Source organism: Homarus americanus, unplaced genomic scaffold (assembly GCF_018991925.1).
Source record: "Homarus americanus isolate GMGI-L3 unplaced genomic scaffold, GMGI_Hamer_2.0 scaffold39618, whole genome shotgun sequence".
Classification (NCBI taxonomy): Eukaryota; Metazoa; Arthropoda; class Malacostraca; order Decapoda; family Nephropidae; genus Homarus; species Homarus americanus.
In genome coordinates, this window is record NW_024716984.1 from 450,126 (window position 1) to 477,449 (window position 27,324).

At 43.3% G+C, this 27,324-nt stretch overlaps 1 protein-coding gene across 1 annotated transcript in view; it reads left to right on the forward strand.

The window, feature by feature from the left end:
• Positions 1–17,712, forward strand: part of LOC121858769 — a 30,014-nt gene extending 12,302 nt beyond the window's left edge. Inside the window, exons 3-6 of the mRNA XM_042355396.1 lie at positions 739–936; positions 15,615–15,873; positions 16,158–16,756; positions 16,811–17,712. Coding sequence (XP_042211330.1) covers positions 739–936; positions 15,615–15,873; positions 16,158–16,756; positions 16,811–17,686 — 1,932 coding nt within the window. The 3' untranslated portion in view covers positions 17,687–17,712. The remainder of the gene's footprint in view (positions 1–738; positions 937–15,614; positions 15,874–16,157; positions 16,757–16,810) is intronic.
• Positions 17,713–27,324: the final 9,612 nt, after the last annotated feature.

Sequence of the window (27,324 nt, forward strand, 5' to 3'; positions counted from 1 at the left end):
CTCCATCCCCCCTCATCATCCTCCATTAATGCTTGCTAGTTATCGTAATTTTCTCTTGTTTTCATTTTATTAGTTTTATTTATTTATTTTTGTTTTTATTCAACCTTTTAATGCATTCTTTGTCGTGTTCTTTTTTTTAGATTATACTGTTAAGTGTGTGTGTGTGTGTGTGTGTGTGTGTGTGTGTGTGTGTGTGTGTGTGTGTGTGTGTGTGTGTGTGTGTGTACAGTTCTTATGCTCGTTTATTTCCTGCTTCGTTACATTATATTATATTAATATTTATTGTTCACACTTAATGTTCTGCCGCCTCGAGTCTCTGGTCAAAGTTTCCATCATTTTCTTTTCTTGGTTTTTTTTTTGCATGTTGTTTTGTTCTAGAAAAAGTATTTAGTTTTGTTTTAATTTACGGTGTTGTTTGTAAGTATTATAGTAAAAGCTTTATGTGTCTATTGTAGTAGTGTAGTAGTGTATGTCAAATGTGTAATTAAAGGTGTATATAAACTTTTACAGTGGTGTAGGGAAGTAAAGGATGATGGTGTATAACAACAGTGTAGATTATGATTATACAGTGTACATTAGGTGTGAGTGTAGGAGTGTATCCTCATACAGCAAGGATAGAACAGTGTAGAACTCAGTGTAACAGAGGGTGTATTGCAGCAGTACAAGAGTGAGTGTAAATACAGCATTGTTTAGCGACACTGAGTATTATAAACTAACACAGTATACACCATGTTACAGGAGGGTTACATCAGCGGAGACTCGCCACACCCGGTGTACTTAGTGTCCAGCGTCGGGGGCGTGGCAGCCACCGTCACCTCGGGCAACTCGACCCCCTCACACGACGTCAAGGTGGAAGAGGAGGACCCACTGGACGACAATAACTCCTTCAGTGACGACCCAACCTCAGGCGCTGGCGAGAACGACGAGGGATCCATGGTAAGAGGCCCCCCACCCCCCTCCCAGACCCTCCCCACCACCCAGCTTGGTCCTCTCAAGGCACCAGTAGGAGGGGGACCTTGGCAGATGGTGGCTTGGGGTGTGTGCCTGTGATCATTTTGGGGTTAAGTTGTCGTATATGGGTTTGTGCACAGTGGGGTGTTGGTAGTGCACAGTGGGGTGATGGTGGTGCACAGTGGGGTGATGGTGGTGCACAGTGGGGTGATGGTGGTGCACAGTGGGATGTTGGTGGTGCACAGTGGGGTGTTGGTAGTGCACAGTGGGGTGTTGGTAGTGCACAGTGGGGTGTTGGTAGTGCACAGTGGGGTGTTGGTGGTGCACAGTGGGGTGTTGGTAGTGCACAGTGGGGTGTTGGTGGTGCACAGTGGGGTGTTGGTGGTGCACAGTGGGATGATGGTGGTACACAGTGGGTGTTGGTGGTGCACAGTGGGTGATGGTGGTGCACAGTGGGTGATGGTGGTGCACAGTGGGTGATGGTGGGTACACAGTGGGATGATGGTGCACAGGTGGGTGATGGTGGTGCACAGTGGGTGATGGTGGTGCACAGTGGGTGATGGTGGTGCACAGTGGTGATGGTGGTGGTACAGTGGGTGATGGTGGTGCACAGTGGGGTGATGGTGGTGCAGTGGGTGATGGTGGTGCACAGTGGGATGATGGTGGTGCACAGTGGGATGATGGTGGTACACAGTGGGTGATGGTGGTGCACAGTGGGGTGATGGTGGTGCACAGTGGGTGATGGTGGTGCACAGTGGGGTGTTGGTGGTACACAGTGGGGTGAGGTGGTGCACAGTGGGTGATGGTGGTGCACAGTGGGGTGTTGGTGGTGCACAGTGGGTGATGGTGGTGCACAGTGGGGTGATGGTGGTACACAGTGGGGTGATGGTGGTACACAGTGGGGTGATGGTGGTGCACAGTGGGTGATGGTGGTGCACTCTGGCATATTGAGTTGTTGAGATTGTTGTCGTCTCTCTATTGTCCTTTCTATTATTTTGTGCACCGTTGGTCACAGTGCACTCTGGGATTTTGGCCGGCATTTTAAGCTTACCACACTGATATTGAAACAGTTTATTTAGCCAGAAAAAAAGATATACAGAGTTGACAATAATAACAATAGTAACATGGCCAAGACAATTGAGGGCCTGAGCCCCCTGAGTGACACCTGATATACTGTACCTGTACATTTATTGTCATCCAGATTAGTAAAGATAACATGGTGTTAATACTGTAATGTACTGTACTATTAAAGTTTCCGAGCCATTGTTCATTAAGATAAATGCGTCTTTGAAATCAGTGTCTTGCCCTAAGTACATACAGTATTTTGATAATGCGGTAATCCATGCCTTGAATTATGGTCACGAGGCCGTCACTGCACCTTCCCTGACAGTGCATCATTAACATATACATTATGAAAGATGTTTCTTGCTGACATTATCTGGCCTGAGTTGCTTCAGATCCCCTTTTAGATGACCCTTTATGTCACATCATTGGTCAGTTGTGACTCAGAAGAATCACTGATTAGTTGATTGACTTCCAAAGCAAATGTTTTGGTCAGTTTTCCGAGTGGTTGACAGTCAAAAGATTTTTCCAACTTTCTGATTGATCAAGTCACTAAAATTTCATGTGATTGGTTAGTGACGGTAGATCATTACAAAAGAATCAGCTGAAAAAAATTAAAAAGGGACATTAATACCGGTAATGATGATAATAATAATATAAAATATTTTTTATAAAGGGTTAAAATCCCATACAGTATACATAATGATACTAGAACAATGTGAATGATTGGCTGTCAATTGAACGTTTATTGAGGATAATTTAATGTTAAATTCGGCCTTGAAATCTACATAATTAGCAATTTGTTTGAGAGTTACCAGTTAGGCATATTATGTGCATGTTTTTACCTTCAGTTTTAGTGTTGATAAATTAATGTTGTCTTGCCGGTTGCCTGCTGCATGGGTGATGGTTTCCAGTTACCATAATATTTTAGTTTATTTCTGGCGAGTTTAGCAATTCTATATAAAGCTTAATTTGGTTCCTGCAAATAACAGTCATTTGTACAGAGTTAAATATTTCCTTTTTGAGGTGTACAGTAATTAATTTCTGCTTTACTCGCCAACATTATTTGCTATTTGATTGTGAAATATTATTAATTAAAACTCAACTAACTGAAAAATAACAAGTTAACATGAGCTAACTATTTAATATAACTCAGCCTTGTATGTGTGTATGTATGTAGTGTAGATAACTAACATATGTTGCCCGTACGCCACAACAGTCACCAGAGGTTATGATCTTCAGGCTAGTTATTAGACAAACTTGGCAATGGTCAGTCCATCCTGGGTTAGTTGAGTCATGAGTCAAATAATTCACCATTTTCTAGTGAATATTGACCTGTGTGTTGGGTTGTTAACTGTATGAATGGTTCAAGAGGTGAACTAATTACCACATTCAATATTTAGTTCCATTAATTAGGACATTAGGTTGGGATTAGTTATTAGTTCTTGTAGAGTTACTGTAGTTGGTATGTGTAGCTAACAAGTTACTAAAAGTTTGAAGTGTAAGGGTTGTTAGCATGTTAGGATCAATTAAATCTTTTACTTTCATTCATAGATAAATTCCCTCAGAACCTGAATTTAGTGTATTAATTCGTCTTCTTAATTAGTTGGGAGCATTGAAGTCATTAGCTTCTGTTAGGCATAATTAGTGTATCTGGTCACTTTTTACCGGGTTGTTAAAAGGTTCCTGACATGTGTTGGTGTCAAAGTTACAACTACTGTGCAGCCCGAACTAGTTGTCGTAAACCTGTACTGTATTACGGTTTCATTTTCACACTTAACTAATAAGACAGGTAAAGTTCTCCAAGCAAGGATGCAGATTATCTTTATTTAATTTATTATTCCCACCACTTGTCAGAGAAAACCTCCCATGTTTGGTAGTGTCACGCTGGGTAATACTGTACCTTCCTCACATCCAACCCATGATGCAGTGATAGGAGGCAAGGGTGGAGTGTCTATAAGTAATTTTGTTATTAGGTAATATAGAAACAACGGCACAGATGGGAGACACCACAAGTCTGGGTACAGCGACTCCAGCATAGATAACAGTCAAGGTTCAGTAAAAGGTACAGAGTTTCATCACAATAACAGAACAAATATACTGTAATATTGTCCATGTCTTAACACCACATATGCTTCAGTCAGGGTTAGTGTACATTTAAACATCAGGTCAACATAGTAACACCAGTATAGTACAGGTACAGAAATGCAGTACAGTATAGTACAGTACAGTACAGTACAGTACAGTACAGTATAGTACAGTACAGTACAGTATAATTACAGTACAGTATAGTACAGTTCAGTATAGTACAGTACAGTACAGTACAGTACAGTACAGTACAGTACAGTAGTACAGTACAGTACAGTACAGTATAGTACAATTACAGTACAGTACAGTACAGTACAGTACAGTACAGTACAGTACAATTACAGTACAGTATAGTACAGTTCAGTATAGTACAGTGCAGTATAGTATAGTACTGTACAGTGCACAGTACAGTACAGTACAGTACAGTATAGTACAGTACAGTACAGTATAGTACAGTTCAGTATAGTACAGTACAGTACAGTACAGTACAGTACAGTACAGTACAGTATAGTACAGTTCAGTATAGTACAGTGCAGTATAGTATAGTATTGTACAGTACAGTACAGTACAGTACAGTACAGTATAGTATAGTGTTAGAATATTAAAAGTACACAAACTGAGTCAATACTCACTGTTGTATCTTATCATCAACACAATGCTGTACATGTAAAGATTGATATTTATCTCACATCAAGTTACACACCTTTTAGCCCCAGCTGACATGTTGAAAGACTTTATTAATTGTTCGTTAGGTTAGGTTAATAGGTACCCCTGGCAACCTGTGCACCTAAGTATTACAGGCGGCCACAGGGAAGCTTGTGTAGTTCATGCTGGCCACCTTAGACTTGTATGATAGATGGACTAAATTGCCTGAGGGGCCACTGGCTGTGTTTGTGAGCCAGAGAGTTGCATAAGAACATAAGAATGGAGGAAACTGCAGTGGGCCTATTGGCCCATACTGGGCAGTCCCATTTACACCCAACCCCTATTGCTCATATATCCATCCAACCTATGTTTGAAGCTATCCAGCGTATTCGAGTTAATGATGATAGTTGGTAACTTGTTCCATTCATCCACTACTCTGTTACCAAACCAGTGTTTACCTATTTCGAGCCTAAATCTTAATTTGTCTAATTTAAAACCAATGTTAAGAGGTTCATCCTGGTTGAATAATAAATGTGAAAATTGCCACAAGTCACATCATTATAATAGTAACTTAAGGGAACAGCTACAGTCGAGAGCATTGTGACAACCAGTTAGAAGCATATTAGTTACCTTGTAGGACTAAAACAGTCAGTTAGAACTTTGGTAACAACCTCACAGGAACTCACAACACTCTGTTACAACTTTTCTGAGCCACTAAACTTGAATAATCTGGACCAATTGAGTAACTAGTTAAAACTGTATGAGATTACTGAGGAACATTTGTAAGCAGTCTGTGGACCAGTTAGTTTTGGCACCAGTCTTTATTAACTGTCTAATTCTGCACTGGTCTTAACATCTATTGGAAATTAAAACCGGTTAGGGAATGTATCTGTTTGACAAGTGAGAGACAAACTCCTGAGAAATTTCAGTTAATTAGTGAGTTTGTTAGAGCAATGCTTAATTTGTGCCGGAACGCGCCACAATGGCTTTCCGGCGCTATTATTTTGCATGAGTAAATTGTAAATGTAATAATATATCAATAAATACTGTCACCAGTATTATGTATATAATTTGTTGGCAAAGTGTCCCCACAGACCTTGGCAATACTAAGTGCATTGTCAGTTCCACAAACTCGGTCAACAACTGTCTCTTGCTCACTAGACTTCCACCACTTCATATTTTTCAAAACTTTGTCAGAAGAAGAAATTAGTGAGATAGAGCAAGATATTAGAGTAAGGTTAAGTGAGAAATTAGTGTGACTTAGACGAACATTAGTTGTGTTAGAACCAGGAATTAGATTAAATTAAAACAACAGTAGCTAATGTGCACACAAAAAAGTAATACCAAGTTAGTGGGATTTATTTTGACACCTGAGGGAATATAGATTAGCTCACAGTACTTGTTCACATTATAATGTCAGTTAGATCAGTGGTAATAATCTCTTGAGAAATTAGAGTTAGTGCACTACATGTCCACCCAGCTGTAAATGGGTACCTAAGTTTACAGCTCGGGAGAAGTGAATGCTGTCTAGAGCAGAGCTGGCCATGTTACCTTCTTATAGTGTGTTGTACAATACCCACATTTGTACCTAATGGGCAGGCATGCCTATGAGACCCAGTTCCACTTTCACTATTAGTAATAGTTTATTGGATCATGACCTTCTGTTTTGGTATTAATAGATATTTAGAGCCAAATGGATTATATGTAGTTGGGTGATAAGTAGAACCAGATAGTTTATATGGAATTATGTTTTATGAAAACCTTTGAGACAGAGCCAGATGGAGTGTTGGTAGTTAACTCTGGAACTTAGAGCTAAGGGTAACAATAACAATGACTTTTTGATTGTATGTAGAGCTGGTTAGAGTACTTGAGTCATGTTGTTAATTGGGAAATAAGTCAATATTCAGAGTCTAGATGTTAATTCAGTAACCTCATCACAGTATAAAACATGGATACAATAATTACCACATGGTAACTGTATTTTAAAGATGATGCCTTAACAGAGGTTTGGTGATGGGATTTAAGAGCAGTTAGAGCCTCATATGTTAGAAAGCCAGTTACAACCTTGGCTATAATCAGTGGGCATTGTTAGAGGTTTTATGGGGAACTCTGTGGTAAGTGAGAACCAGTGACTTGTGCAGAAGTGTGAGCCAGTTTGTCTTGGTGTTGATCTGTTTGAGCATTTGGGAACTAAAAAAAACAAACAGTGAAGATAGGGTAGAGTCTAGTGGTGACCAGTAAGTGATGTTAAAGCCTGGTACAGTCTCAGTGGTGACTAGTAGGTGTTTTTAGAGCCAGGTAGAGTCTAAGTGTGACCAACAGGTGTAATTAGAGCCAGGTAGCATCTTAGTGGTGACTTGTTGTAGCCAGGTAGAGCCTTAGTGATACTGGGCATTTGTAGTTAGAAGCAAGTTAGGCTGGCGTGCGGGCAGAGGAGGTGACGTGTGGCGGTGGTTGCAGGCCGGGTGTTACAATGAGGAGCTGCTGGGGATGGCCAGGGATAAGCTGACCTACCCTTGTCGCTACTGTGGCAAGAGGTTCAGACGGGCACCTGCCGCCGCCACGAGAGGCTACACACTGCCCCCAACAGCTTCAAGTGCCCCATTTGCCAGAAAGGCTTCAACCGCAAGTACCGCCTCAAGGAGCACATAGTGGCGCCCACCGCCCCGTCCAAGGGGGACCTCTCGCTCATCATCAACACCTCGGCCACCACCCTGGCGTGAGGGCATGGTGCGGGTGGGGGAGGAGGCACGGTGGCGACCACACCCTGCCCCACCACCACCACGTCCCTCCTCCTCAGCAACACGGCCCCACCACTTGCCTCAGGCTGGGGGCTTCCTAATTGCAGCATGACATTAACATTAGTAGTATAATGTGCTGCACTTCCCAGCATTTTCCCCAGTCCAAAGACATTACAGGTTAAAATGCTACCAAAGTCCCCTTATAATGACTAACCTTTTTAACCACTAACGTTCCATTAATCACTAACCCATTGAGTTCAAACGAGTCATAGATGTAATGTGTTTACTACTGTACTACCAATCATGTGCGGAGAATATTTTTTTTTATTTTTTTATTTTTTTTTTTTTTAGTCATTGTTATGTACTTAAGTCGCAACACTAGACGTCAGAGTGGACACCTCTGGCCCCAAAGACTTCTTACCAAAGCTTGTGTGTACTTAAATATAGGACGCTTCCACTGGCTCCCGAGTGTATTCTGGGTTTGTTTCCCTTAGTTTACTGTACTGTACTGTACCAGTTATTATGGTTTTTAGCGTAATGATCATTTTTTTTATATATATTCTATAATTGTATATTTATTGATTTCCTTTTCTACAACACAAACTGTGATAGGAGAATCTTTAATTAGTTTTTAAGCCGGCACCATTATTGGCAGTTTCCTTTTTTTTTTACATTATTTTTTAGAGAATTTATTTTGTACCTTATCCTTATAAACCACAGAAAATAGAATTAATGGTTCAGGATTGTGTTCGGACATGTGTTGACCTCGGCACTCCTCCCGTGTGACCCGACCTTCCCCAGGCCGGTACAACCTGACAGGGAGTTCGGGTTAAATTGTCCGTCTTGTATTGTAATTTTGGTTGAATCATTCAGTACCTTCCTCATGTCTCATGGCGCACCAGGGCAACACACCCATCATGAACTTCAGGTTATAAAGTCCAATACAATATCAAGCTCTCTACATACAGGTTTGTGTCCCCTCACAGTCCCTATTGAACTACACAGGAAGGTCAGTACTGTATTACCTCCACAACACCTTACCTCCTCAACCTTCCCTCCTTGGCACCCAGTACAGTCAACACTAGTCAAAACAAAGACTTAACCTCCTAAGACTTAAGACAAACTTAGGATGGAGTCTTTGTACATCTAGGTTTTGACAGAGGGAAATAGTTATGGGTTGAAGACAGAGATAACTTAGTCCTCACCTGTGCCCGCCATCTTGGGAGTCCTGTCTTGCCAGGTACAACGGCTCTGCTCACACACATGGAACACTGCTCTTGCTTTTGTCTTAATAAATATGGACACTTCACCAGAAACCTGCAGTATAATTTCCTTGTGTTTGTCTAATGAAAGAGTTTTCTTCTCTCGGTCTTGACCTTAAAAAACACATAGCAGTATTTATTTTTATTTAACAAAAGTGAAGTGAGATCAGATAAGTGTCAGTGTCAAATATATTCACTAAAGTTGTCCAAGGGCAGATCCAGGAAGGGGGTCCTGTAGGTCCGGACCCCCATTTTCATCAGAAAATTCCAATATTTTTTCTTTAATGCAGTATTCTACAAAGGCTTTTTTGTATTTTAAACAGTATTTTCTTTTGACTTCAGAGTATCTTCTAATATCAATTGCACATGACTTAAAAATGGCCTCAAATTGGCCATGCTACTGAGTCAAGGTAAGGGGGCTTATTGTCCTAAAAGCTGGGTGGGTTCACTGTGCTCTCCAGGTTCCCCTACCCACAACTTCTTGGACCCCTCTTTTGATATTCCTGGATCTGCCCCTGGCTGTCCCTTTGTTTGTGATTAATAAAAACATTCCTTGCCTCCTGTTCCCTCCTGCTGGCCTCTCTACAAAACACTGTTAATTTCCATACTTGGATCATAATTAAAAACATTGTCTTTCCAGTTATTCATGTTAGTTCCCACTTGTCTACTCACTTCTCTTAATGTTCATCTAATGTGTCTTCTGTTCTATTTCTTCGTGGACATTCCCAAAGTTTTTCATGTGCCTCTAGACAGTCTTCTGGCTATGCCCTCAGGATGTATTCCATCTATTAAATACTAAACAGTACTTCACTCACAACACATTTCATGCCACAACATAGGAGCATCTTCCCTCAGCTCTCAAACACTCACATGTCATCACAGTTTTATTTCTTTTGTCTTGTTGAACCGTCATCCTCTTCCTGGTAGATGTACTGGGCCACCACACCCAGCACTGTATTATGAATCTCGTGTGGGTCCCTCTAGCTCTCATTTACCCTGACAGTCATGTGGGTCTCTAGCTCTCATTTACCCTGACAGTCATGTGGGTCTCTCTAGCTCTCATTTACCCTGACAGTCATGTGGGTCCCTCTAGCTCTCATTTACCCTGACAGTCATGTGGGTCTCTCAAGCTCTTATTTACCCTGATAGTCATGCAGGACCTTAACTACACATTTACAGGACTGAATCTCTTAATACAATATTATTAAGCTGGGTTGATCCCAAAATTTTGCTGTCTCTCAGCTCAGCAAAAGCAGAGGACAGATTCGAGTCCCAAAACTGATTCTTGCAGTCACAGTCTTATAATACTTGCAGTCACAATTTTCTTGTTGGTATCAAGAAACTTCATCAAACTGCCTCATTGACAGGCTGTTGATCACACACACACACACACACACACACACAGAACAGACTTAGGCTCATCGCTCAGGCCATGAAAGGTTTAAGTCTTATGAGAACTTCTCTTAAATTACAACATGTAGTGGTGTGGTTTTCTCTCATTTTTCCCTTGGTTCATCTCCATTTTTTATTTTGACTTGACCTCTGTACAGTACTACAAGACACTCCTCTGCCTGTACTGTACTCCACTGTCCTTATGTCCCCCAACACATCCATGCCGCACGAGACACTGAGCTCCCAGCTAGTGTTATGTCCCTTGTGTCGCAGATCATCTTTATTTTATGTTATTGCAGCATTTAGAATATTTTGAGTCAGGTTGTTATATGTTATAATAATTTTACTGGTGTGTCTATTATTTTGTGTACAGCTTTTTTGGTTTTATAAGTGTATGGAGGAGGTTTGCCCCTCCCAGCTGTCAATGGTGTATTGAACCATGAGTGAAGGGATGTCTCACCTGCTCCTGAAGGTTCTCCTTACGCACCGGGTGAGAGCTGACCTGCCTGGCCACACACAGGTCAGGTCCTCCTCCACCAACCCCTCTCTGCTGCTGGTACCATCTGTTCACACTCACTATGGAACAAGAGAATTCTGTTGTGTCGTCCCCACAGTCTCTAAAGTCAGTTGTTTTGTTTCTTACATTATAAACATATTTTCATCCATAACACAGCAAGAGATATACTTTTTGTCATTCTGGTTCCCTGAGAGTCAATTATTAATTTGGTTGTTATGTGAGAAGTTGCCTTATGCCACACAAGAGTTCCATGACCCAGCCTCAGTTCTAGAAGTGATGTTGTTTAGTTTAGTGTTCAATGTAGTCAGTTATATGAGAAGCTCACCCTGATTTCTTTGGGAAAGTCAAAGTGGGTAGAAGGTAAACATGACCAATACCTGTGCCAAGGCAAACAATTTAAATAGACTCGGTTACCACTTGTAAACAAATGGAGGAAGAGACCCACCCGTGTGTGGTTGAAAGCAGCGCCTCACCCACACCACAATACCTATGTATAGTTGCACCTGTCTCAGTTGCACCCCATTAAGTTTTAAGTGTTTCAAATTGCACCCTTTCTAAGTCACCGATCTCAGTTTCAATCAGTGAGGGTCCGACAGCCTGGCATGGGGCAGAGGTGAGGCTCTCCATGTTACCTATTTTATTTATTGCCAGTTTAGCTCCTGACTCCCCAACATGGCTGACAGGGATGATGTAAACATTGGAGTGTTGCCTCTGTCCCACTGCCCCAAGGCTGTGCTCTCCCGCACTATTTTTTATGTATAATGTATTATTTTGTTAATGTTTATATTGAGTGGGAGTGAAGGGTTAGGAGAGAGAGAGAGAGAGAGAGAGAGAGAAGAGACCAGGTCTGAGGTAGGCTTGGTATGGGGTGCGGGAGGTCCACCACACCACACACTCACGCTGCCTTGGTACTTAACTTGACGTATATAAGAGTATTTACACTGGTTGTCACGGAAGTTCATTAGCCATTAAGTTCACTTTAATTGTAAACAGCAAGTGTATCACTTAACCCTTATTGGGAGAAAAAAATTGGTTCATTCAGTACAGTTATTCCCCAAATAGGGAGCTGTCTGTACAGGTCGTGTCCCACAGCGGATCAGGCACATCCACTTGGAGCGGTGTGCCCCGTTGTGTAAAACTTACCGTAATTTTTATTAATTGTACGGAAGACAAAATATCGCTGCTGCTGCTGCTGCCAGTTTAGCGGCTGCTGCATGTGTTTGCCCAAGTGTATGTATGTTTGAGAGTCTATTTTGTGTACCTAGCAGGTGTTAGTGACGCGTGTGCTAACAAAATGCGTCCTGCTCAACTACTGTAGGGATCCGCCCCCTACACCCCCTGCCCCCTCGCCCTCACTCTCCATCCTTGTACTTAAAATAGAAAACTTCTACACATCTTAATCAGTCCCTGTTCTCAAACCATTGTACTTAAACCTGATGCTACCATAATGCAGATACTATAGCCACTGATGGTACCATGATACAAGTACTATAGCCACTGATGGTACCATGATACAAGTACTATAGCCACTGATGGTACCATGATACAAAAACTGATGTTACCATGATACAAGTACTATAGCCACTGCTGTGATTAAACAATATTAAACTGGGATGTGAGGGCGAGACTCAGCATGGGGGTCAACTGGTCATCGTGCCTCCCTACCCTGCCACCTACTACCTCCCCACCACCACCACCAGGGGCATGACAGTACCCAGGGGCATGACTTACAGGGTCATGACAGTACCCAGGGGTGTGACAATACCCAGGGGCATAACAGTAGCCAGGGGCATGACAGTACCAGGGTGTGACTATACCCAAGGGCATGACAGTAGCCAGGGGCATGACAGTATATAGTAACACCACCACATTTATTCTGAGACCTCCAAGTGGGACTTACTGACAACCACTTATCATCTGCTGGTGATCACTCCAGTTAACGTCATCATTCTTGATAATCATTCCAGCCAAATATATCATTCCAGTCTAATAATAAGTCTTTTTAGTTATTATATTATTTTATTATCAGTTAAGTATATCATATCAGCACAGTGAGTTGTTCATTGTACTCAGTCATTGTAATATCTTTGCAACCCAACAAGTTAAGCTATTGGTACCATTCCAGGGTAGTAAATCATTATACTGTAGTGTTGTTATTGCAGTTAAGTCATCCCAGTTGAGTTGTTCCTTCCAGAGACTATACTGTATTGTATTTTCAAGGGCAATCATCCAGGAATTAAGCCATTCTTGCATTACCATTCCAGTACTGTACATTAAGAGTATTCCAGCCTAGTCATAACACATTCAAGGGTTGAAATTCCGAGCTGAATTTTTATTCCATTGTGACTGATCATTAAGGTAGTATCATCATCCCAGTCTTTAAGTAAACGGTCCAGTGTTAGTGTTGGAGGCCATTCTGGTCCGCTCTGACTGTGGTCGTAAAAAATGTCCTTCCAGTAGAACGAGACCTTGGGGTTATAATTCTGCCTAGAGGTTTTTTAGGTCAGTCTTCCAGGTTACAGTACAGTAGTTGACAGTGATGGCAAGGTTCACCAGATGACTTGTCCAGGATGAAGTGCTCGGCTATGTATTGCTTAGTACAGCATTGATCAATATAGATGTTCTATAGTATACAATAATTTCACTCAAGTTACATGTTGTGTTGAATTCAGATGACTTCTCGTTGTGCATAGTGCAATATTCTGTTGAATTTAAGTGACTTATTAGGTTGCAATGTCCTTTATTTTCTTAGATTGACATATTATGTTGCTTAGTGCAATATTTTATTTTATTTATACAGGTATCTCTTTGATGCTGTGGCTATGTGCATCTAATGTGTCAACTCTACCAACATGTGGCAAGTTTTCAACATACAGAATAACTTATTAACAGAATCCTCTGAGGTAACAGTAAAAGTGGTTGTCAGACCTTGGTGGTTCACTTACTGAGGTGCACTAGAGTTTGGAGCCAGGATATAAGGACTTGTGTGTTTTAGGACCTAAGAGTATGGATTTAGGGTTTTAGGACTTATAAGAATAATGGTTAATGACCTGGAGGACCTGGGGAAAGGGCTGATGACCAGAAGGACCTGGGAATAAGGGCAAATGACCTAATGGGCTGATGACCTGGGGGGCGGCCATGTGGTTCATCATTTGTAATCAACATTTCTGAAAGAGAATAAACTGTGCTTCCAGGAGCTGACTCTTGAGAGTTTTATTTATCCAAAAAAATAATGGTAGACACATCCAGATATAAAAAATTAGTTCCGTCATTGGTCTTCCTTCCAATTACTGCTCAAACACAGGAGTCAAGTGTGTCAGCATCATCATCATCATTGTTTTACATCCATTTTCCACTTGCACAGGTTAGCTGTAGTTACCTAATGGCAGCTCTTCATGCTGCACGGTCTCTCTCAGTCTCTCGTCAGGTTTCTAACTCGACCATCATTAATACAACCTCTCCCCATGTTATTCTTGGCTCTCCTCCCTCCACATATAGACTTGTGTATCTCTTGACCCGGTTGATCTCATCCATACTCTCTATCTGCCTAAACCATCTTGGTCTGCCTCTACTGAATTTTTTTTTCAATTTCTGTACTGTATCCTCAATACCCAGATGCCATAGTAGCTCTGACCAATGTTTCCTGTCTTTCACTGTTACATTGCACATCTGCCTCAAACTTCTCATTTCAACTCACTCCAGCCTATGTACTGTACGTCAACCTCAGTTGCATATATCTTTCCTTTCACACAATGAGAAGATGACAGCTCCCTAAGCTTCTTCCAGCCACTTGGAACTCTTGCAATTATTCAACATTACCGGTTGAAAAACAAATTCCTCTATTTTTGTATTATTACAAACAGAAGTTAGCTTTTGCTTTTAGAGAATTTATGCTTACTGCAGCAAAGTTAAGGCTTTAGATGAATTGCTCTTGAATTAGTCAGATGTTAAGATGTTTAGAGAAGTTACTGTTATAAGATTTAGAGTTTTCTGTGGCAGACATTAGTGTCGGGTTACAGAAGTAATTTAGAGTTAAGTACAGTACTGTACAATGTTCTCTACCTTCCATTTTCTGCACCAGGAACATAAGGTGAGTTAAACATGTTTAATACTTCAACAAGATTGTTTATGTATTCCTTATAAATTACTTAAAGATGATTAAACACACAATTATATCTTTCAATGGGAACTGTACCACCTCTTGTTGTGTTTTTGGAAGCCACAGCCTCAGAGAGGACACAAATAAAACCAGGTTGTTGCTGTCTGTACTGTATGTGTGTGTTATCTTCCGACCTCTTATCATTTAATTGCATCTTATTTATTGATTTACATATTTTGAATTTAATTTTATTTTTAAGACATACATACAGAGTTTCAAAGAAAAATTATACACTATACCTTATAGATTTTTAGTGTCAATGATCATACAATACTGTATTACAAGAGCAGCATTAACTAGTCAACACAATGGTACTGTTGTAATACAGGTACAGTGCTTTACTGTACAAGCATTTGTGTAATCTTTATGAAAATTTGTAAGGCAGTGTACTGTATAATTATACAGTACAGGTACATTATTCTGAGAAACCTTGAATGTTTCATTAAATAAACTACTGCCATCTTTCTTGTGGTATTCTTGGTTAAATTAACTTACTGTTTGCTATTGTTTATATACTTGTACTGTCACCTGATTCCTTAAAAGTTTGTTTTACTTTGAAATTTTTCCTTAAAATGCATAATTTTGTTTTACCGTTTAGTATCATTTCAACATTTGTCCTCAGAAAGACAACAGTTTACTTACAGAGTGTGTGTTGTCGTCTTAGCATTTGTGTAGCACTGCACTGTACAGTACTGGGCGATGCACATTTCTCCATAACTCAAAGATTTGCCTCAACATTTTTACTTTTCATTTTCTTGTTTTAAATTTCAGTTACTAGGATTTTTTTACCTTGACAGGATATACATGGCAGAGATGCTGAGGCAGAAGGTAGTGGTGTCAACCCCTCACTCTACGCCAACAAGACTTATATCAAGACAGAACCCATGATCCCACTAACCCCTGAACCCACCATGTCCTTCCCTGGTCAAGGCTCTGAACCCACCATGTCCTTCCCTGGTCATGGCTCTGAACCCACCATGTCCTTCCCTGATCATGGCTCTGAACCCACCATGTCCTTCCCTGGTCATGGCTCTGAACCCACCATGTCCTTCCCTGGTCATGGCTCTGAACCCACCATGTCTTCCCTGATCGTGGCTCTGAACCCACCATGTCCTTCCCTGGTCATGGCTCTGAACCCACCATGTCCTTCCCTGGTCATGGCTCTGAACCCACCATGTCCTTCCCTGGTCATGGCTCTGAACCCACCATGTCCTTCCCTGATCATGGCTCTGAACCCACCATGTCCTTCCCTGGTCATGGCTCAGAGAACACATATACCTCCCAGGACCAACTCAAATCTGATAATTCTGGAGTCTCTCATAGTGATACTTCATGTGTAGGAGGATCAAGTCTGGACCATATGTCTCCAGGGAGATTTCAGTGCAGTACCCTGTTCTCAAGAGCTCATCTCGATTGCATATTAGACAGCTCTAGTACTGGTTCCTTATCACCTAGCAACTCAAACATTGATCCCTCAGGTTCAGCAAGGTCTAATATCGACCCCTCAGGCTCAGGAAGTTCTTCAAAATATATCCACATAGACTCCCTGTCTTCGAGAAACCCAGAAATTGATCCCTTGCACTTCAAAAGGTTTTGTTCTGACAATTTATCTTCAAGGGACTCAAAACTTTGCTCTTTACCTTCAAGAAGCTCTCGCACTGAAGCTTTGCTCTTGAGTCCAGCCAAAAAGACTAAGAGAGGATCAGAGACAGAAGTAAGAGACCTAAGTAGTCCACTGTGCCAGGTGGACCAACAGCAGCAGGATGTTTCCATAGAGGACACTTTACCAGAAGACAATTGGCCATGTCCTACATTTTCTCCTGAGGTGTTGAGGACTCTGCCTTTCAGTGAACCTGCCTGGTTAGCTCTTGAGAACATTACAAAGCACAATCATGATATATACAAGGAACCTCAGGCAATTAAACAGTTGATTCAGAAAGTGAGTGTCATCTGCAACGCTGGCAACCAAGGAAGGAGGCTGACAAGGAAATGATCAGCTCTCAGGGCCATGTCGACCACACTTACATGGCTCAGAGTCATAAAGAAGACCCAGGAGTACAAATGTGAAACATGTAACAAAGTGTTCCCCAAGAACCGACGTCACAGGTATTTATCTCACGTTCGCATTCACACTGGCGAGAAACCTTTCAAGTGTATCATATGTGGCCGAGGTTTTAATCGGCAGGATCACGTCCAAGTGCACATGAGACTCCACACTGGTGAGAAACCCTTCCACTGTTCCATGTGTGGTGTTGCATACACCCACAAGGTGTCTCTCAAGAACCACAAATGTGAGGGTGTTAATGCTTCTCCATCACTAGGCACTACATCATCCTTGGATAAGACATTTAGTGCTTCTCCTCCAGAGTCTGCTGACACTTCAACTTCTCCTCCAGAGTCTGCTGACACTTCAACTTCTCCTCCAGAGTCTGCTGACACTTCAACTTCTCCTCCAGAGTCTGCTGACACTTCAACTTCTCCTCCAGAGTCTGCTGACACTTCAACTATGCCAAAGTCTGCTGACACTTCAATTTCTCAAAGTCTGCTGACACTTCTTCTCCAAAGTCTGCTGACACTTCAACTTCCAAGTCTGCTGACACTTCAACTTCTCCAAAGTCTGCTGACACTTCAACTTCTCCAAAGTCTGCTGACACTTCAACTTCTCCAAAGTCTGCTGACACTTCAACTTCTCCAAAGTCTGCTGACACTTCAACTTCTCCAAAGTCTGCTGACACTTCAACTTCTCCAAAGTCTGCTGACACTTCAATTTCTCCAAAGTTTGCTGACACTGCTGAAATCTCAGGGCCTCAAAATATTAAGGAAAACACTTCTACTCTTACTGAAAATTTTTGCTCAAAAGAGAGTGTAGGAAATGGTGGAGCAATAAGTGAAGATCATTGTGACCCTCGTGTTAAACCATCTCCACACCCTCCCCCAACCAATCAAACTGGTCCAACCAGTCAACCTGCTCCAACCAATCAACCTGTTCCAACCAGTCAACCTGCTCCAACCAGTCAAGCTGCTCCAATCAATCAAGCTGTACCAACCAATCAAGCTGCTCCAACCAATCAAGCTGTTCCAACCAGTCAAGCTGCTCCAACCAGTCAACCTGCTCCAACCACTTGCCTTGTCATAAATACTAAACTTACCCTAGATACTCAATGTGTCCATTATGCTAACAGTCTACCTTCTCCAGGTACTATTACACTATCTGTTGATGCTAAGTCTGAGTCACATTCATTATGTGATCAGTTTTCTCCCAGGACTTACACTAAACACAGTGAACATCAGCCTGTCCCCAACACACCACTTAATTTTCTTCCAGTACTCGGCACTCATCTGTCCTCACATGAACATTTTTCCCTGAGGCCTCAATTTCTGTCATTCACAACAGAAGCTCGAACCTCCAGTAATTTAGATATACAGGTGACGCACCACACAACTTGGCCTTGTGGGTGACTTGAGTAATGATGTTGATATGAAGGATGTCACAATGGCAGGTCCGCCAGTCACCAGCATCAGTAACAGGGATACTGGTACAGGTATTCCTAAAAGTTACCTGAAGGAGGTTCTAGATGAGAGAATAGGAAAGATTATCCAACAGGATCCTTGGAGGGGAAGTGCAGATGCTCTGAAGGACGACATTAAATGTAGCGGGACCCAGGATGCTTCACAAAAAACCTCAGTAATTCTAAAGGATGATGTTGACAGGAGTGTCACCCATGATCCTATGCAGAAGGCCCCAGAAACTGTGAAAGAAGGTATCAGAAGATGTACTGAGTCCTCTCAAACAAGTTCAGCATTGTTAATTAAGCCCTTAAAGAAAATTCTGTTGGAGGCCACCCATTGTGGACGGGCTGCAGCGGAAGTGAGCAGCCAGGAATTATGTCCGACCTGGTGGGGTCGACCACAGGTCATGCCCATAAGACTAAAACCCAACAAGTTTCCTGCAGATTAAATTGTAAAAGAAAAAAATGAAATATGTGTTGCTTGTTCTCCTCAACCTTAAAACTGGACAATGAAGATCATAACAAAGTTGCAAAAAACAGATTGACCGTCTGAATGGCTAGCAAACTTAAGTGGTAGATACTGTACCTGCAAACCTATGATATACCCACATAAATACTCCATACTGTATGCACTGCATTACAGTAGTAATCATCTTCACTACATTAGTAACATTATAGGGACCTCTGGCCTGGTGCTGGAGGTCCTTTATGTATCGTGTAACCTGTAGCTGCTGAAGTTGATGCCAGGACACAATGTTGTCATGTCAGCACTTATGATATGATGTTAAACAGGTTATTTGGCCAAATTTCAGTTAAGTTAACCAATCTTCTAAATTACAGTTGAACTAAAAGTTAAATTTATTATCTTGACTGCTTACTTTACAAAAATGTAAGTTTATGAACCTAATTGACCTAACCTTGCTGTATAGCTGTCACACCAGTGTCCATCAAGATTAATAACATAAAGTTAGGTTTGGGAGTTGAAATTCTTTAGGCTGGAGAACAACTCAGTTTATAGCTGGTCTATGGGGTTGAAATTTTGGGGGCAGAATACATCTTTGCTTTTAATTTGATATTGTATGGGAAATTGGCTCCCGTTTGTTGAGAATCAAATTTTGCTGCTTGTTACTCACTCTACAGTACTTGACACATTGACAGGAAGAAAATACAACAATTACAGGGGGTCCCCGGGTTACGAATGGGTTCCGTTTTTGAGGACGTTCTTAAGTCAGATTTGTTCGTAAGTCAGAACACATGCTATGTGCAAACCGTACTACAGAACAATGTTTAAAATCTCAATATATCATAGCCTAGGTCCTTATATACATCTAAAATCACTCAATTTAAGACAAAAGAAATTGAATGACAAAATACAGTAAATGAAAATAAAAAATAAGTCATCAGGTAAATAATATACTGTGAATTTCAAGTTTAACCCCGTTCACATTGGCGGGCGTTTGGAAGTCGGACATTTGTAAATGAAGGACCCAGGCCTTTCTCTCGCGTCCACGCTACCTCAGGTAGCGTGGCCTGAAAACTCATGGTACATGTAATTATAGTATCAAGCATTAGGAAAAGAACAACGGTGAATACTATAGGTGAATAATAGACCCAACATACAAATACATTGTTTATTAAAACACAAAAATGGTTATAGAAAAGACGTTATATGCACCAAAATAGGAACTCCTGGTACCATGCCCTCAGGCTCAATTTACTTACACCACAACTGGATGTACACAAACAACAACACACATAAACTCTCACAGCACCTTAGCACCATTAAAACCAGTGTCACTTGCCAGTACAACACTCAATACCCCAGGGCCAATACTCAAGCGGCCGCCATGGGAGTCTCATCACCACGTGGCACCTTCTAACAAACTCCGAGGATTCCGATGGAATAACATAACCACACAAATAGCCCTACTGAGCTATGGACTCGTCCACCAATGATGGGGGCTGGTAGTTGTGGGGCTTGATGATCTGGGGTCTACGTGGGCAAAGCATTAGGGGAAGATTGGCCAGCTATGGGGCCCATAGGTGGTAGTGGAGCTTCTGACGGTCGGGATTCAGACATCGCCCCAGACTAGTGGATGCGTCATCCACGCTACAGACACGGCCTAGGCTGCGATAGGGACCTGTGTGAGTGAGGAAGGCTCACTGACTGTTGATAACGAACAACAACGTTTCAAAGGGACGTTAAGGACGTAAAAATACTTCACTCAAAGCACACCAACTACGTTACTGTAACACTTGCACAATCAAACTACCAAAGAACTGAGGTTATGAAGTAACCATTGAACTGAAGTAAGTAGAAAGAACAATTGAAGGAACTAAGACAAGAGAAGTATAAGTAAGACAAGGAGGGGAGCTTGTGTTGCTTGAGTTAAGAAAGAAACCCCCGGGTGGAGGGTGAACTGCTGCCCCCTGGCTCTGTGTCGGCACACTTGCTTCCACTACCCTCCCCCTGAATATAACCTATGTACACCTGTCCCCGTTCCTCCTTGACTCCTCCTCTTCCGTTTCAAGTCCTGCAGGAGCTTCTTATGCTGTTCCCTCTGCATTACCGTGTGTGTGTGGTGATTAATGGCACGAAATCATCATCAGTACCTGTCCTAGCGGGGGACCACAGGGCAGTGTATTGGGCCCGCTGTTGTTTGTTTGTTTCATAAATGACATGCCTGACGTTGTACACTCCTCCATACAAATGTTTGCGATGACGCCAAGTTATTTCGGGAAGAACCAAGAAGGACTGTGAAGAGCTGCAGAAGGATTTCTGTGAGCTCAGGAATGGTCGAAGAAATGGCTGTTGAGATTCAATGTCACGAAGTGTAGAGGATGCACCTGGGGCATACCAGCGGTAAGTATCATATGTCCCAACGAGATGAAGAAACTGCACTAGTTGAGACTGAATGTGAGAAGGACCTAGGTGTGTATGTTGACAATGAGCTGAAGTTCTCGGGCCATTGTGAGAAGAAGGTAAATCAGGCAAATAAATTTTGGGTCTTATAAGAAGGTCGTTCAGATATCTAGATGGTCCGTCCCTGCATGCGATCTTCAAGAGTGAAGTGCTTCCCATCTGGAGTACTGTCATTACTCCTTTTCTGTTACTTTATACAGTACTGTACCAGTGTACTGTACTGCGTGTCCTCGTTGATTATGAGAAATGTTTTTAAATTATATAATGTCAATTAAACTGCTTGAAAACTCTTATAGTTAAAATTTGTATTATTCCTTATTTTGGAGTTTTAATTGAAAATATTTATATCTTATTCAAATAATAGTGTATACAAAGGTAAAGAACATCCCAGTTTGGATTATAGACTTTTACAACAAGCAGAGTGTCATAATTAATGGCATGAAATCAATGTCAAAAGAATTTATCGGTCAAGAGGTCCAAATCAGCTGCAAGTGGATGCCCATCCCACAAGAGGATATAGACTCAAGTTAAAGAGTAAGAGCTGTGAGCTCTTGCCAAAATTTTCAGAGTGGTGTAATGGCAATGACTGTGAGCTCATTTAACTCCTACATTGTGACATACATTCTCGAATGATTAGCAGAGGAGTGCGATATACATTCTGGAATTCACAGCATTTTGAATGCAGCATTCAAAATGTTTTATTTATCTCCTGGAGGCAAGGACATATGGAATGCTTTCACCCACGCCTTCCAAAAAAGCAATCACGATAGAGGCAAGATGTGCGCCCTCATCCAGTAATGATGTCACTGAACCTACCACTTCCACTGGCTGTGGTGCAAGGCCAAAGACAAGAGGAAGGAAGAAACTGCCTGTGAAAGGGAAATTACTATACTCGTGGAGTATCACAGAAGTAGTAGCGAAAGTGAGGAATCTGTGGATGACCCACGGCCCAGGGTTTTTTTTTTCATTTATTGGGCACCCCCCTACATCCTTGTGCAAGGTGAAGCGCAGAAGCGTTTACAGCGCCCAACAGGGAAGCATGATAAGTTCATGCTTGCCTTATGTCTCATGAGTTAAGGGTAGAAGCCTGAAGAGTGAGGCGTAAGAGCCTGAAGAGTCGAGGGCATAGAAGCCTGAAGAGTCAATGGTTTATGCCTGAGCAAGTTATTGGAAGTTCCAACAACTTGTCCCTGAATGCGAATTCGCAACTTTCGACTTACAGCAGGTATCTACTTTGCTGCTAGGTGAACAGGGACCAAGGGGACTAGGAAGAGTGTCCAAACAACTTCCGCCGGCCCGGGAATCGAACCTGTGACATCTTGCTTGCGAGGCAAGAGCGGTACCACTCTACCTCCAGCTCCCCCCACAGCCCAGGTAGCATTGTGAGGTTGGCTACAGGTCAACCACCAAACTCATGGCGCAGCCTTCCACTGGCCCCCAAACCCACTGAATTCACCTGAGCCAAACTATTGTAGGTACTTGCCAGGTATGGGTTTCTGAGGTAACTTTTTGTGCTTTGTGTTATTCTGGAAGTACTTCATTAGTTAAACCCATTAAACTCTAATTGTAAGAGAAAAATATATATTCTGTCTACATGTTCTTAAGCCATTGAGAATTAGCATTGAGGTAAATGCATTAAAATATTCCAAGTGCCATTAAGACCACTAATTACCCTGCTGTAGGGGTATCGAGATATTAATGTTGTCTAGCACTCAGGATGGAAGGAAACTCTAATGTGGTTTTCTTGTATAATATAAGTTATATTATAGACAGTCTGGTGCTGGAGGTGTTGCTTGTTCAGGAAGATGGGCAGAATGAGAGTTGGTTGGTGAGGAAGCTCAGAGAAGGACAGCTGGTGGGTCGCCATGCTCGCTGGCGGGAGCGAGGACCGCCAGGCAGGCGAGGAGATGCGAGGGCTGCCAGGCAGCGGCGGAGGAGGAGGTGTTGCTTGTTGTAGAAGAATGGTCAGAATGAATCTCAATGGAGAGACAGAGCTTATATACCCAGCAGCCGCTATGAGTCACGTTGGGAAAACCCGAGAAGTCGCCGGTCTTTTGGCTCGGTTGCTAGGATACGGCGGCATTGGAATGCGGATACGCTTGGTTGCTAGGGAAGACGGTAGCAGCTGGTGGCTGCTACGCAGTTTGTAGGGAAGACGTCCACTACAATACTCCCCCTTCCCTCCAGGCGGTGTAGGAGACTTGTTGTCTGTAGAGTTGCTTAGCACATGTGAGGCAGACCGGGCGGTGCATGCCTCATGTGAGACAACGGCGATGGCGTGATGAGCCGATCGCTGAAATACAACTGTCTAGATACACACTATCTGTGGGAGAAGGGAGAAAAAGGGTGTGTGGAGGCATGAATGTTGTGCTTCCCTCACGAAAGGTACAGGGTCGTCAGATGCGCCTGCTGGGGTGTGTGTGGGCCTGGGTCAGGAGCAGAGGCTGCGTCAGCAGAAGCGGATTAGGGCTCGTGACAGCAGCTGGGTCCACGACAGCAGCAGGGTGCAGGACATTAGCAGGGAGTACCTGAGGGAGAAAAGAGGGGGGTCTGGAGGCGATGGATGTTGTGTGCTTCCGTCACGGCAGGTACTGAGTCGTCAGATGCGCCTGCTGGGGTGTGGGGGCCTGGGTCAGCGTCTGGGGCAGGACGGGTGTGCTGGGGTCGTAGGATGTGGTGCTTGGGGCAGGAAGAGGAGCCGGTGTCTGCTTGAAGACTGGGAGCGTGATCAGTGTCTCCTCCATCCTGTGTGAGTGCTAATCTCCGGGAGTCACCATTGTAGGGGTATCGAGATATTAATGTTGTCTAGCACTCAGGATGGAAGGAAACTCTAATGTGGTTTTCTTATATAATATAAGTTATATTATAGACAGTCTGGTGCTGGAGGTGTTGCTTGTTCAGGAAGTTGGGCAGAATGAGAGTTGGTTGGTGAGGAAGCTCAGAGAAGGACAGCTGGTGGGTCGCCATGCTCGCTGGCGGGAGCGAGGGCCGCCAGGCAGGCGAGGAGGAGCTAAGGCAGCCAGGCAGCGGCGGAGGAGGAGGTGTTGCTTGTTCAAGAAGAATGGTCTGACTGAATTCTCAATGGAGAGACAGAGCTTATATACCCAGCAGCCGCTATGAGTCATGTTGGGAAAACCCGAGAAGTCGCCGGTCTTTTGGCTCGGTTGCTAGGATACGGCGGCATTGGAATGCGGATACGCTTGGTTGCTAGGGAAGACGGTAGCAGCTGGTGGCTGCTACGCAGTTTGTAGGGAAGACGTCCACTACACTGCAATCAAATCGTGGACTACAAATTCGGAATTAGCATGCTTAGTAATACTATACTGAGATTTTGAACAAAATCGAATTTTGGGTCAAAACAGGCGACACTGTAAACCTAATGGCTACAAAATGATATTACAGTAAATTTGCATAAATGCACCACAGGTCCAAGAACTATTTTCCTGTCATGCTAAGACTGCCAGTTGATTGAAAATGTCCTTTGGACATTTTCACTGGTGCCTGCAGTATGGCACCTCAGCTACCCAGAAAGATTAGAGTGCCTGCAATTACCTAGCTTATACTACAGACGGGCACTGGGAGACCTAATTGAGGTGTATAAACATCTCAATAGTCACTACTCAGTCGAGTGCCCCTACCTGGAGCTGGCGACGCTCGCCATTTTTCAGTCTATAAAAAAGTTTATTTAGGTACTCCGATTTTTTCCTGTACTAAAACTGGACAACAAGGTCTTTGGGTCATGCCCAATACTTGCCAACAGTGCGTGACAAACGTGACCTATCGCCCAACTGGTTGGGAAACAGACCGATCATTCATGAAGAGGATAAAGTGAAGTATTTAACCCTTTCACCGCGTGTCACGCACTTGCCATTTGATTGTGACTACAGCCAGACGATTTTATTCAGCTTAGGGTAACCTCTCGCTGTGAAAGAGTTAAGGATAGTTGACCTCGCCCAAGAAGAGGATAACTTAAAGGAGCCTCATCTGACCCGTGTGTGGGTGTGGGTGTGTGGGCCTATGTGGGCGTGTGTGTGGGTGTGTGTGTGTGGGTGTGTGTGTGGGTGTGTGGCTGTGGGTGTGTGAGTGTGTGGCTGTGGGTGGGTGTGTGGGTGTGGGTGTGTGGCTGTGGGTCTGTGGCTGTGAGTGTGGGTGTGTGGGTGGCTGGGTGTGTGTGTGTGGCTGTGGGTGTGTGGTGTGTGTGGGTGTGTGTGGGTCTGTGTGTGTGTGGCTGGGTGTGTGTGTGGCTGTGGTGTGTGTGTGTGTGGGGTGTGTGTGGGTCTGTGTGTGGTGTGGCTGGGTGTGTGTGTGTGTGTGGCTGTGGGTGTGTGTGTGTGTGTGGGTCTGTGTGTGTGGGGTGGCTGGGTGTGTGTGTGTGTGGCTGTGGGTGTGGGTGTGTGGCTGTGTGTGTGTGTGGGGCCTGTGTGTGTGTGGGTCTGTGGCTGTGTGTGTGTGTGTGTGGGTCTGTGTGTGGGTGTGGCTGGGTGTGTGTGTGTGTGTGGCTGGTGTGTGTGTGTGTGTGGGCTCTGTGTGTGTGTGTGTGGCTGGGTGTGTGTGTGTGGGCTGTGGGTGTGTGTGTGTGTGTGTGTGGGGTCTGTGGGTGTGGCTGGGGTGTGTGTGTGGCTGTGTGTGTGTGTGTGTGGGGTGTGTGTGGGGTCTGTGTGTGTGTGTGGCTGGGTGTGTGTGTGTGTGTGGCTGTGTGTGTGTGTGGGTGGGTCTGTGTGTGGGTGTGGCTGGGTGTGTGTGTGTGGCTGTGGGTGTGTGTGTGTGTGGGTCTGTGTGGGTGGCTGGGTGTGTGTGTGTGGCTGTGGGGTGGGGTGTGGCTGTGTGTGTGTGTGGGTCTGTGTGTGTGGGGTCTGGCCAGGGTGTGTGTGTGGGGTCTGTGTGTGGGTGTGGCTGGGTGTGTGTGTGTGGCTGTGGGTGTGTGTGTGTGTGTGTGGTCTGTGTGTGTGTGTGGCTGTGTGTGTGTGTGTGTGGGCTGGGGTGTGTGTGTGTGTGGGTGTGTGGGTCTGTGTGTGTGGGTGTGTGGGTCTGTGTGTGTGGCTGTGTGTGTGGGTGTGTGGGTCTGTGTGTGTGTGTGGGTCTGTGGGTGTGGGTCTGTGTGGCTGTGGGTGTGTGGGTCTGCGGGTGTGTGGGTGTGGGTGGCGGCGCTCGACAGTCTTCACGTGTCAGTATAAACATAACAAGTTGTCGTGTCGATCGTTGGCGGTGATCCCAAACTTACCTCCACAATATGAGTAAACCAGGTATGTCTGTGTGTCTCTCATGTCTCTACACGGTTTATGGGGGGTTTAACAAGAGAGGAACACAGGTGAGATGGTTTAATAGATGTAAATAGGATGGGTTTTGAGAGAAAGAGAAAGGTCTAGTTGGGTCCTGGACGTTATCTTTAATCTGTTATGTGAGGCAGGTTATTATTACTGTCTCGGCTCAAGTCTTAATTATATTTCAGTAATGTTCAGATATAAGACATATTACTGTAGACGGGTTAGAGGTGGTCTTTACTATTTTGACACGAGTTGCTGAAGAATGTTATATCTGAAGGAGCATAATGTACTGGTACACCCCATTTCGTCACCAATATCAAATCCGTTGGTCAATTTATATATATATTTTTTTTACGGGGATTAGCCCACCAGGGCACAGGTCACTGACCCACATCAGGGCCTGGGGGGGGATATAATAATAATAACTATTATTATTATTCTAATAATTCATAAAAAATATTAAAATTCTAAAAATGAAAATAAAATACCAAAAATAATAATAATAACCATAAATAAATACAAAACCGAAAAAATAAGTCAATAGTGAGAAGCAATATACAGTATGTATGTTGTGTTGCTATTAGTAAGAGAAACAATTGAGACCCTGCAATTGTGTGTAAATGAAGCAGATCATCAACCTGGGACTTGGTCACACAGGGTCTACCATTAGACAACACATTATGCTTCCAATATCTTCCCAGGCGGTAGTACCTCCCTGTTTGGTACCTGCCTACTACCTGTCTATTTTTATTTTAAAAATAGGTTTTCTCTGTGGTTTTGATGAGTTTCGAACGAATTTGATATCCAATTC